A 13,357-nucleotide genomic window follows, 5' to 3' on the forward strand; every position below is an offset into this window, starting at 1 on the left:
TATGGATTCGTCATACCGTGAGAAACCCCGCAGGCCAAGATGTTCACCAGTGCCTGAACTCAGCTTTTCTACAGAAAAGTGTGAAACTTTCCGTGTCAAAGTATCCAAGTTTCCTACCCCAAACCCCTAGTAGGGATCCTGACTATGTCAGGACCGGGGAAAGGGAAGGCCCACACTGGGGGACAGGCTGTGGGCTCCGGGGGAAACAAGCTGGGCTTTAGAAGGCGGCTTTAACACACACGTATTTATTTTGCCCTAATGTCGGTTCTTTAGGAATCAAACGGCTTGGTGACCAGTAGTATCAGGCCAGTGCCTGAGAGTCTCTGAGGTCCACGTGAACACCGGGGTCACGCGGAGGGAGGAGCCCATGCCCACCCGTGAGAAACGGGCCGAGTGGAGAAGGGCAAACGCCGCACGGCGACTCAGAGCAGCCCCCGGAGCGCTCAGCGAGGGGCGGCTTCAGACACGTGCCTCAGCCACGGCCACCTGCTTGCCCGGCTGCCTTCTGGCCGCGGGAAGGGCCCACGGTGCCCTGCGTCTGGAAGCAGAGCGGCCGCCCAGGAGGCCCACGCGAGCTGTTGGGCCGCAGAACCAGGGTGGGGGGTGGGCTGGGTCCTAGGGGTGCCACTGAACAGAGCTGAGTCCGTTCCATCCCACGGCTCCCCGGGAGCCTGTGCACACGTTCATGAGAGCGGCGCACAGGAGGGCGCGGGCTTCAGCAGGGGAAGGGCAGTGCGGAGGACGGCCGGCTTACAGAAACCTAGGCCGGGAACGATGCATGCCACCAGGCTTCGGCCGACCCCCTGCAGCCCTCCCTCTTCTTCCCCGGCAGCGGGACCCCAGTTTTTTAGGTATCTGAGGGCAAGACTCCCAGGCCCAAAGGATACACCATAATCGGTCTCTCTGGGGGCAGATCTCTATGGATTTTGTGGGGCTTTAAGCTTCCATAACGGGAGTGAAGGGAAGCTTTTTCTGAGAAAGACTGTAATATTTCATGAATACAAAATTAGGTGTAATGTACCTTTTTATTTATAATAAAAAATTAATTACAAATTTAGAAAAGCTAACAGATTCCACCCATCACAAAGTGCAGGTGACAGGCTTTGCACTAACAGGTGGTCAGTCAACGCCTTTTCTTCCCCGTGTTTGGCAGCTCTGTCTCTGGTCACCGCTCGCCAGGACGGCGATTCCATATACGCGCACAGCGTCTCCAGCACGCCTGATCCAAAACGTCAGTCTCCCCCGCTTCACAGCTTGTTTGGTAACAGATCATTCTAGAGCTGTTGTCAGATCTCTGACAGGTTCGTCCCAGACCCAAGCTGGAGGTCTTGCAAGGATCCCCCACACTCCCGCAGGGCCGCTCTCCGGGGCGCAGGCCACCCTGCTGCTGGGCCACGGCCCCCGGGGGGCACAGCGTTCTTGGAAGCTCTCCCTTCACGGCAACCTCACCGGACTGGGCGGCGACGTTGCCCCAGCCCCGATCCCCTCAGCGGGGGCCCGGTGCACCCAGCCGCCCCTGCACTGCCGGGCGGGGGGGCAGTACGAGTGCACAGGGACACCTTTGCCAGTGCAGCTAAATTCTCATCACAAATTTTACAAGAACAGATGCTCCTGGGAGCACGGTGCTGGGGCCTCTCCCAGGGCCTGTGAGGGGCCAGGCCGCGGAAGGCCCTGAAACTCAAAGCTCGCTCATGTCCTGGTCAATCTGCCCACGGTCTTAGCAACTCCACTCAGCCGTGGCTGGGTCTGCCCGTGACACAAGGGCAGGGCTGGTGCGGGCTGCTGGGAGAGGCAAGAGAACCTGCTGTCCCTTTCCTTCTTGGAGGCTGTCAGGAAAATCTCAGCTTGGCAGCTTTCCCGAACTTAGAAAAGCCAGAACTCCACGGAAGCCAACCTGTTGCTGAGAGGCTGAATTAGCCACCTTTCCGGGTTTTCTGTGTCTGAGACCACCAGGTGTCTTCCTTGTGGAAGACACTCGTCATTGGATATTCTGCTGGTGGAAGCTGGAGGCCTCTGCCTGACAGACACTATGGTGGAAAGAAACCCAGTCCGGTAAACCCCACGTACAGCCTCTGGGTCTCAGCCTCTCTGCTTGACGTTGCCTTAGGCCTCAGCGTTCTGAGCTCTCCAGCAGGGCCACAAGGCTCAGCGGCCTGCAGGGCCTTCACGTGCATTCTCACTAGAGCCCATTGCTAGCTTGAAACCTACTTCTCTGAACTTAAAAAAACTGAAAGAACCCACATGTCGACTTGCCCCCCAATCCAAGGCAACTGGAAGAGGAGGTGGAATTTACTAACCACTTCTCAGTCTGCTCCTGAGTTTCTCTGCCCTGACTGGGTTTCCTCTGCGGTGGCTGGATGTGGGCTTGCTCAGGAGCACAGGGAGCACAAGGCACCTGTCTTCCTGGGTTGTCAAGGGGAGAGCGTCACTTCCTACCCTTCCGCTGTGCACTCCCCCTCCGTTTGCACTTTGGGAGGCTCCTTCCTCCTCAGAGAAGTGAATGGAATGAAGCAGTAACCCTTCTGAAGTGGTCAGCATGTGCCCACACTGAAGACCAGGGCCTGCCAGGAAGGCTTCGCAGCCGTCCCTCCAGTTTGGGGAACAGTCCTGCTTCCCTTTGTTTCCCCCTGTGGAGCATTTCTCCCCTTGTTAGTGACTTTATCAAGGGGCGGAAGGGCAGTAAACAAACCAGTGCCTGCTGTCCCCTTGGTGAAAGCCTTCACGGTCAGTGAGGGTTCGCTGCAGACACAAGAACCGCCTGGCTGCCAGGAGTTCACCGGGGTGAAGACTAAAGCTCTGCCAGATCAGATAGTCTGGTCAGGTGCTGACTCAAACGTCCAAGGCTTGGGAGAACTTAGAGGCTTTGTAAAGGAATGGGAGATACTACAAACAGGCTGAGGTAAGGCCAGGACAGGAAGGAACCTTCCAGAAATGCAGCTTCAACAGTCTGAGGTGGGTAAGAGTCTTGAGACTGTTTGCTGTGAAATGCAGCACGAATGAACTTCCGGTGGAAGCACACCCACGAAAGGAGCTCGGTTCCCGACGGGCACTCACGTTAGGGATCACTCAGGCTACCAGACAACGGAGCCCCTCCTTCCTGCCCGCACAGGCTGGTCACACTTCCAACGGCAAACAACACTGAAGAGATGTCCTCGACTCCAAGTGAAACCTAAAGCTCATTTTTCAGCTACTACACATTTTGATGAAGCCTTTTTATGTGACAGTAATAATGGCGGTAGTTGTGTCGACAGTATTTTACCAGAACATTGCTCAAACTGCAACATTGCTCAAAAGGCAGGCTCGGGTCAAAAATTCTTGAATTTTCCAGACCTTTAGGTGGATCCATATGCCAAAACACGAATGCCCCTAAAACCACCACCTCTAATCCAACAAAATGTTACTCATACCTCAAACAGGAGCCCAAACTGAGGGCAATTCGGAGATTACGAACACATAAATCAAAGTGGACACGAAGTCCTGACTGACTCAACCGCGAGAACGCACACAGAAAAGCACATAATCAATGCATATTAAGAATAAACCTGAAAGGGGAAAATTTTTAAAATTGATATGAAGTAAATACTGGGGTTACCGATTCTTTATTAGAAATTTCTAATTCCCAGGGTACCTGGGTGGGTTAAGCATCTGATTTCGGTCATGGTCTCAGGGTCCTGGGATCAGGCCCTTCCTGCCTCTCTCTCTCCCTTGCCCTTCCACCCACTGCTCGTGCTCTCTTTCTCAAATAAATAAAATCTTAAAAAAAAAAAATTTAAAATTTCCACTTTGGTTAACTAGATAACTGATACGTAATCTCTTCTAATGTTTCCAGAACATGTCCTATACTCTCTGCTGTCAGCCATCCTTGAGGTCACACGAGCTCCTTTGGTGGCAGTAGTTAACAAACAGAAAGCAAAGAGAGTTAGCACTGGAAGTGGCTTTACCCCACTGGCAAGTGGGGCTGCCCTCCACAGCAGGCAGGCTGGTGTGCCCACCACTGAGCAGCGGTCCTGGTCGCTACCACTTCGCTCTCAGTCTGCAGCGGGCTCTGCTTCCCTTCTGAGGTGCCCGAGAGACTCCTCGATGAAGAATTTCTTAGGGAAGCAAGACAGTGTGGCTTTATCTCAAATGCCTGCAAGTCAAAAGAAACACCAATAACATGACTTCTGAAAAAAGAGACCTGTGGAAAAGGACTAAGTTACTTTCTAAATTGATCAGTGGTTCATGACCCATTTCTTGGTCCAAAGACTGTGAACCACTCAAATAACAGTTGTGTATCTTGGTTTGATATGAGGAAAAACGGAAATAAAAATCTGGTCTCCTATCTAAGCCTTTTCTTTAGTGATTCTCTGGCAGCTGGGCTGAGCAGGTGGGGAATGCTCTGGGCACCATCCAGTCATCAACAATAAAATGGACTGAGTTTGGGCTAAAGAACCTGTCTTCTCGCTTCATAAAATATGTACTAGCAGATCTTGCCAAGATGTCTATGGCTCATTCTCAGCACTCATTCCATGAAGAAATGGTCTCCTCATCACATCACGAGGCCTCGGGGAGCCTGGTCCCTGCATGGCTGTGCCGACCATGCGCAGCTCTGCAAGGAGCTCTCTGGCCAGTTTTCTCGACCTCGGGGCTTCCATGCGGAGATGATCCCATCTGTACAAGGTCTGGTCAAGAAAGCCAGTCATGTCATGGGCTATCTCATCACTTGGAGCCATCTGAAATGAGAACAGAGGAGAAAGAAAACTAAAACACTAACCAGACAGATTCATCTCTTGGTCCAGTGAACCAACCACACCCATCCTTCCCTGAAAAGCAGCTGCCTTCCTAGCTTTGAAGGGCTCTGGTTTTGTCTGCAAGGTGATCAGCAAAGCAAGTCTGTCCTCAGAGGTTGGCCATCCAATGAGCAGAGTCATTTCCTCACGATCATCCTCTTTGACAGAATGGCCCCAAACCCACAAAGGTACAAATAAGCACCGCATTTCCTGGAATGCCAGTCACAAGCTGGGCGATTATTTGCCGAGGGGAGCGAAGATGAGTGAACGTGCCGCGGCCTGACTGTCTGCAAAAAGCTCACATTAATATGAGAACTGGAAACGGCTGGAAGGAAAAGGCCACCTGTCTTCACACAAACAGCTTCATAAATGGCATTCTGGGGCTAGCGACCTGGGCCCACTTGTTTTTTAATAGACATCTAAGGTTTTAACACCTGATTCTCAAGGGAAGCAGGAAATGCAGGAATTGTTAGCTCTGCTAAATACAGCCTCAAGGCATTCTTAGTTGTTGGTGCCTAAGTATTTTCCTAAGAATTTCAGCTCAGCAAAAAGGGAAGGGTGAGAATCTCACAACTGAATTGCGTTTAGAATTTACTGTGAGTGTTTCAGACACAAGCACATTAAGGGCAATCTATATATTCACTTGGTGTGGGACATTTTCTATAGACCCCCCAGTCCGATATTTAATCAGCCATAGCAGCCAAAGGGCGGCTTCCCACCCATCTCCACACAGGCCTTCTGGTAGGGTGGCCGCCACCCTGGCGCACTTGGACAAGCCCTTCAATCCAGGGCCACCACCTCTGATGGGCAGTTGAGGCAGATGTCCGGGCAGGCCACCAACCTAGGTGGGGTTCACTGTGGCTCTTGGTGTCCATATTACTCCGTGGTTTTTACTCAGAATCATAGATGCTGTGGATGACCTCTGTCAGATTCAGTGTGTCTTTGTGGATGAAACTGCGTGAGCCTCCCTGGGACACCTTAAAAGCGTTAATACTTCCTAGACCCCAAGTGCAGGGAGAGTGCCAGAGACCCCAGGGGCTCCCCTGGGCTGTTAGTACTGCGGTGGCATAGCCGTAACAGCTGACTGTGCAGGCTGCCGCCCTGACCTTGTGTCACCTTCACGCGCCAACATGGCCTCTGCGCTGTCACACTCAGGTGTCCAGTCACGCAGGCCTGTCTCCCTGCAGCCCAGGTGGGCAGCCTGCACTGTCGGCTGGGGAGCATCTGTATAGAGACGAAATTCATTTGAGTTCAACAACTATACAACTGAACTCTCTGTTTCAGATGCTAGCTAACTTTTACCTGGAACTGCTGTGGTCCAGCAACAGAGACGGCAGGAGGAGAGAGAAACATGAACTCGGGACAGGACAGGAGGCAGGAGAGAGTGAGCCTCAAGGGCAGGAGGAACCCCAACACCACCCGAGCTGCTTTCGCCTCATCCTAGTCAAAGAGGCACAGAGCAAGTGAGCAGGGAAAGAACCCTAGTAGCCGGAGGAGCAGAACACCAGGCATGAAGGGGCAGGGGTTCTGAGGAAGGAGTTCAGTGGAAATTCCCAGAAGCCTCAGACGGGCAGAAGCTGATTACTGGGGCCTGTGCAGGAGCCCAGGGGAGCAGTTTGTAGGGCATGTCCTACAGCGGAGGCTGGGGTGTGAGACCATGAGGGAGGCCACAGCCTTCAGACAGGGCTTGGACACGCAGCCCCTGCTGTCTGCAGCCTGGAATGTGTGCAGCTCCCCAAAGCTGATGCTGGGATAAGAAGGATAAGACCAGGGCACTGGCTCAGCAGCTGCTCTGCTTGGGCCTGAGCTCGCATCAAAGCAGGGTCAGGGCTGGGGTCCTAAGGGCTGCTGGAAGAGAAAGGCCAGCCCACCAAAGCCAACACTTCTACCATTTGGCCACCACCTGCTCCCAGGCCAAGCAGACCTGGCCCAGGACTCCTTCCAGGGTGCTCTCAGAGAAAGCGATGAGATAGGGGGGATGAGGAGAAACCCATGAGAGGCCAGCACTGTGCAGAGGACTCTTTCCATCCGTCCTGTCTGCACCAGCCAGGATGCCTTCAACCTGTCATGAGGTCACTGCAGGACACCTTCCAGTTAGGAAGTCTGGTACATTACTAAAAATAGTTTCAAAACCCCCACAAGGACAGTGTCTGCGAGGCTCTCTAGACCATGAAGGATGGGCTCCAAGGTGCCCAGACAGCACCTGCTAAAAAGCCAATGTGTAAAGAGAACCATTGGTGTTTTCCCTTCAATGACTTTTTTTGCAGCTGAATGGACTTATGATATTTTATGAAGATGCACTGGAGTTTTCCAACTTCCCTTAGCCTCAGGGGTAGGTCAGCAGCACTAATGTATGACTAGGACGGGACTGTTTTGTGGGAATGGGCTGCCCAGTTGAGGCAACAAACCTGAATTCATGACATACTCTAGGCTCCTTATTCACAGCACATTCTCTATGGGAGAGACTCAAGGATGATCCATTCTGAATGTGGACTGTTTCCCCAGAATGGGTGGCTATGCAACTGGAATAACCAGAGGAGCATTCGCTGGGCCACTTTCTTCCTCTCATACTCCATGGGCAGGGCCAGGCCAGCCACCATCTCCATGGCCTGTGAAGCAAGGCAAACTCCACATGGGCCTGCTTCTCCATTCCCAAGGTTATAGGACAGGAGATGAGCAGAACAGGAACTCCCTGGGCAGAAGGACGGCACAGGCTCCAGGAGGAAGAGCTTAAGTCCCAGATGCCAGGCTTGAGAAGGCTCCCTCAGGGCAGAAGCTCCATCCGTGGGAGGGCATGGGACAGAGGTCAGAGATCAGGTGAGAAAAATACCATCAATGCTTTCATGATTCACAAGTGCCTGCTGTTGACTTATGTTGAGAAATAACTGAAATATCCTATTAGTTTCAGGCTTCCATCATAGTGATTTGATATTTTTATATGTTACAAAATAATCCCTGTGTTGTCTAGTTATCATCTGTCATCAAAGTTATTATAATAATATTGACTATATTCCTTATGCTATCCATTACATCCTCATGGACTTATTTTTGTTTTTTAGATTCCATATGTAAATGGAGTTGTATGATACTTGTTTTTCTCTGCATGACTTATTTCACTTAGCATATACCCTCTAAGTCCATCCATGTTGTCACCAATGGCAAGATCTCATTCTTTTCTATGGCTGTGTAATATTCTGTTGTGTATATAGACCACCACTTCTTTATCCACTCATCTATTGATGGACACTTAGGTTGCTTCCGTATCTTAGTTATTGTAAATAATGCTGCAATAAACATGGGGAGTATATATCTTTTCAAATTAGTGTTTTCGTTTTCCTTAGGTAAATACCCAATAGTGGAATTACTGGATGGTATAGTAATTCTGTTTTGAAATTTCTGAGGAAACTTCATACTATTTTCTATAGTACCTGCACCAATTTACATTCCCACCAACAGTGCATGAGGGTTCCTTTTTCTCCACATCCTTGCCAAGACTTGTTTTTCTTGTCTTTGATTCTAGCCATTTAGACAGGTGTGAGGTGATATCTCCTTGTGACTTGGATTTTCATTTTCCTGATGGCCAATAATATTGACCATCTCTTCTTCCTGTCTGTTGGCCATCTGTATATCTTCTTTGGAAAAATGTCTGTTCAGGTCCTCTACCTATTTTAAATGGATTATTTGTACTTTTGGTGTAAAGTTGTATAAGTTCTTTATATATTTTGGATATTAGCCTTTTATCAGATATCATTTGCAAATATCTTCTTCTGTTCAGTAGACTGTCTTTTCATTTGTTGAAGGTTTCCTTTGCTATGAAAGCTTTTTATTTTGGTGTGATCCCAATAGTTTATTTTTGCTTTTGTTTCCCTTGTCTGAGGAAATATATCTAGGAAAATGTTGCTACAGCCAATGTCAAAGGGATTACTTCCTATGTTTTATTCTAGGAGTTTTATGGTGTCAGGTCTCACATTTAGGTCTTTAATCCATTTTGAGTTAATTTTTGTGTATGGCGTAAGACAGTGGTACATTCTTTTGCATGTAGCTGTCCAGTTTTCCCAGGACCATTTACTGAAGAGACTGTCTTTTCCCCATTGTAGATTCTTGCCCCCTTCATCACAAATTGACCATATAAGAATGGGTTTAGGGGCGCCTGGGTGGCACAGCAGTTAAGCGTCTGCCTTCGGCTCAGGGCGTGATCCCGGCGTTACGGGATTGAGCCCCACATCAGGCTCTTCCGCTATGAGCCTGCTTCTTCCTCTCCCACTCCCCCTGCTTGTGTTCCGTCTCTCGCTGGCTGTCTCTATCTCTGTCGAATAAATAAATAAAATCTTAAAAAAAAAAAAAAAGAATGGGTTTATTTCTGGGCTCTCTATTCTGTTCCATTGATCTGTCTATTTTTGTGCCAGTACCATAGTGTTTTCATTATCATAGCTTTGTAGTGTATCTTGAAATCGGGGAGTCCTACACCTCCAGCTTTGTTCTTTCTCAAGATTGCTTTGGCTATTCAGGGTCTTTTGTGGTTCCATACACATTTTCAATTTATCTGTTGTAGTTCTGTGAAGAATACTACTGGTATTTTGATAGGGATAGCACTGAATCTAGACATTGCTTTGGATAATATGGATATTAATTCTCCCAATCCATGAGCATGGTATATCTTTCCATTTGTTTGTGTCATACTCAATTTCTTTCATCAATGTTTTATAGTTTTCAGAGTATAGTCTTTCACCTCCTTGGTTAGTTTATTCCTAGGTATTTAATCTTTTTGGTGCTACTGTAAAGGAATTGTCTTCCTAATTTCTTTCTGCTACTTTCTTGTTAGTGTACAGAATAAAACAGATTTCTGCATATTAATTTTGTATCCTGCAACTTTACTGAATTAATTTATTCCAATAGTTTTTCTGGTGGAGTCTATGGTTTTCTATGTGTATCATCATGTCATGTGCAAATACTCTAGAGTTTACTTCTTCCATTCCAAGATGGATGTCTTTTATTTTTTTTCTTGTCTGATTGCTGTGGACAGGGCTTCCAATACTATGTTGAATAAAAGTGGCAAGAATGGATGTCCTTATTTTGTTCTCAAACTTAGAGGAAAAGCTCTCAGTTTTTCTCCATTGACTATGATGTTAGCTGTGGGCTTGTCATATACGGTCTCTATTAAGATACCTTCCATTTAAACCTACTCTTTTGAGGGTTTTTATCATAAAGCATTGTTTAATTTTGTCAGATGCTTTTTCTGAAAATATTAATATGATCATATGATTGCTATCCTTTGTTTTGTTAATGTGGTATGTCACAATGACTGATTTGCAACTGAACTATCATCTCCAGAATAAATCCCACTTGGTCATGGTGAATGATACTTTTAATGTATTGTTGAATTTGGTTTGCTAATATTTTGCTAAGGATTTTGCATCTATGTTCATCAGGAATAGTAGCCTGTAATTTTTTTTTGTGGTGCTTTTGGTTTTGGTATGAGGGTAATATGCTGGCATCATAGAATATATTTGGAAGTTTTCCTTCCTCTTCTATATTTTTGGAATGGTTTGAGGAGACTAGGTATTTTCTTTAAATGTTTAGAAGAATTCACCAGTGAATCTGTCTGGTGGTAGACTTTTGTTTTTTGGGAGTTTTTGATAACTGATTCAATTTCATTACTAGTAATTGGTCTGTTCAGATTTTCTGTTTCTTCCTGATTCAGTATGGGAGGACTGTATGTTTCTAGGAATTTATCCATAGGTTGTCCAATTTGATCTCATGTAATTTTTCATAATAGTCTCATAATCCTTTGTATTTCTGTGGTTTTGGTTGTTACTTTTCTGATTTTATTTGGGTCTTCTCTTTTATCTGCTTAAAGGTTTATCATATTTGTCTATCTTTTCAAAGAACCAGCTCTTGTTTTCATTGACCTTTTTGTTTCTTTTCTTTTTTTGTCTCAATTTCATTTATTTCTGTTAACTTTATTATTTCCTTCCTTACACTAACTTTGGGCTTTGTTCATTTTCTACTTCCTTTAGGTGTAAGATTAGATTGTTTGAGATTTTTCTTGTTTCTTATGGTAGGCCTGTATTGCTATAAACTTCCCTCTCAGAACTGCTTTCACTGCATCCCAAGGATTTTGAACCATTGTTTTCATTTTGTTTCTATGCATTTTTCTGTTAGCCTCTTTGATTTCTTCATTGACCCACTGGTTCTTTAGCACCATGTTGTTTAGCCTCCATGTGTTTTTTTTTTTTTTTTTTTTCATTTTTTTCTTGTGATTAATTTCTTGTTTCATACCATAGTGTTTGGGAAAGGTGCACTGTATGATTTCAATTTTCTTAAATTTATTGAGATCTGTTTTGTGGCCTAACATGTGATTTATCCTGCAGAATGTTCTGTGTGCACTTGAAAAAAATGTGTATTCTGGTGTTTTGGGGTATAATGTTCTGGGTCATTCAAAGACACTATTTCCTTATTGATTTTCTGCCTGGATGATCTAGTCATTGGTATAAGTGGGCTGTTAAAAAATCCCCTACTGTTATTGAATTACTGGCAATTCCCCCTTTATGTCTGTTAATATTTGCTTTATGTATTTAGGTGCTTCGATGTTGGGTGCATAGATATTTATAATTGTTATATCCTTTTGGTAGATTGATCCCTTTTCATTACATAATGCCCTTGTCTTTTGTTACAGACTTTGTTTTGAAGTCTATTTTGTCTGATATAAGTATTGCTACTCTGCCCTTTTCTCTCTCTCTCTCTCTCTTTTGTTTCCATTTGCATGGAATATCTTTTTCCATCCTTTCACTTTCAGTCTGTATGTGTCTTTAGGTCTGAAGAGAGTCTCTTGTAGGCAGCATATACAGGTATATATGTATTGCCATTTGTTGACTGTTTTCTGGTTGTTTTTGTAGTTCTTCTCTCTCTCTCTCTCTCTCTTAAAGATTCTATTTATCTATTTGAGAGAGACAGAGCATGAGCAGAGAGAGAGGGAGAAGGAGACTCCCTGCCAAGCAGGGAGCCCGATGTGGGGCTCAGTCCCAGGACCCTGAGATCATGACCTGAGGCAAAGGCAGACGCCCAACTAACTGAGCCACTCAGGCACCCGGAGTTCTGCTCTTTCCTTTCATCTCTTGTTCTCTTTCCTTATGATTGATGGCTTTCTTTAGTGTTATGCTTGGCTTTCTTTCTCTTTATTTTTGTATATCTATTGTAAGTTTTTGATTACTGACCACCACGAGATTCATATGTAACATCGTAATTATGTAGCAGTCTACATTAAGTTGATAGTCACTCAAGTTTGAACACATTCTAAAAGAACTTCATTTTTACCTTCCCATCCAATGTTATACATACTACTACTTTTTGCTACTTTTATCTCTTAACCTTCATACTAGCTTGGTGATTGCTCTACTATCTTTACTATATGTTTCCTTTCACTCATGAAATTTTTTCCTTTTATAATTTTCTTATTTCCAATTATGGCCTTTTCTTTTCCACTAAGAGAATTCCATTTAACATTTTTTGTAAGACTGGTTTAGTGAGGATGAACTCCTTTGACTTTTGTTTATCTGGAAAACTATCTCTCTTTCAATTCTGAATGATAATCTTGCCGAGAGTATTCTTCCTTGTATTTTTTTCCCCTGTTCTTCCCTTTGAGTCCCTCATATGTTACTAGTTGCTTCTCTGTTCCTGCTTTTAAAATTCTCTCATCTTTAATTGCTGACATGTTACTTATTGCACGTCATGGTGTAGACCTCCTCAAGTTCATCTTGTTTGAAACTCTCTGTGCTTCATGAACCTGGATGTCTGTTTCTTTCCCCAGGCTAGTGAAGTTTTCAGCTATCATTTCTTCAGATAAGTTTTCCAACCCTTTCTCTTTTCTCCTCTGGGAACCCTATAATGCAAATGTTTGTTCACTTAATGTTGTCTAAGACACTCCCCCCTTTACCTCATTTTTAAAAACTCTTTTTTCTGCTCAGCTTGGGTGTTTTTCCATTACCTTTTAGATCATTGATCCATTCTTCTGCATCCTCTAACCTACTGTTGATTCCCTCTAGTGTATTTTTCACTTCAGTTGTGTATTCTTCAACTCTTAATTGATCCTTTTTTTTTTTTTAAGATTTTATTTATTTATTTGACAGAGAGACAGCCAGCGAGAGAGGGAACACAAGCAGGGGGAGTAGGAGAGGAAGAAGCAGGCTCCTAGTGGAGGAGCCTGATGTGGGGCTCGATCCCAGAACGCTGGGATCATGCCCTGAGCCGAAGGCAGATGCTTAATGACTGCGCCACCCAGGCACCCCTTGATTGATTCTTTTTTTATATTTTCTATCTCTTTGTTAAAGTTCTCAGTTAAAGTTCAGCCACTCTTCTCCTCATTCTGGTGAGTATCTTTATAATCATTACTTTGAACTCTTTATCAAGTAGATTGGTTATCTCCATTTCATTCAGGTTTTTTTTTTTTCCCCCTGAGGTTTTGTGCTTGTTCTTTTGTTTGGAGCATATTCCTTTGTCTCTTCATTTTGCCTGACTTTCTGTGTTTGTTTCTATGAATTCAGTGGTATAGTTACTTCTCCTAAACTTGAAAGAATGATCATCTTCTGTGT

General features: G+C 45.5%; 1 protein-coding gene across 14 annotated transcripts in view; it reads right to left on the minus strand.

Annotated features, from left to right (window-relative positions):
* Positions 1–1,008: 1,008 nt before the first annotated feature.
* FANCC (FA complementation group C) overlaps positions 1,009–13,357 on the minus strand; it is a 267,899-nt gene continuing 255,550 nt past the window's right edge. For all 14 annotated transcript variants that reach the window (XM_048218345.2, XM_057305597.1, XM_048218344.2 and 11 more), the window contains one exon: positions 1,009–4,712. In XM_048218345.2, coding sequence (XP_048074302.1) covers positions 4,482–4,712 — 231 coding nt within the window. In that variant the 3' untranslated portion in view covers positions 1,009–4,481. The remainder of the gene's footprint in view (positions 4,713–13,357) is intronic.

Source organism: Ursus arctos, unplaced genomic scaffold (assembly GCF_023065955.2).
Source record: "Ursus arctos isolate Adak ecotype North America unplaced genomic scaffold, UrsArc2.0 scaffold_33, whole genome shotgun sequence".
Lineage (NCBI taxonomy): Eukaryota > Metazoa > Chordata > Mammalia > Carnivora > Ursidae > Ursus > Ursus arctos.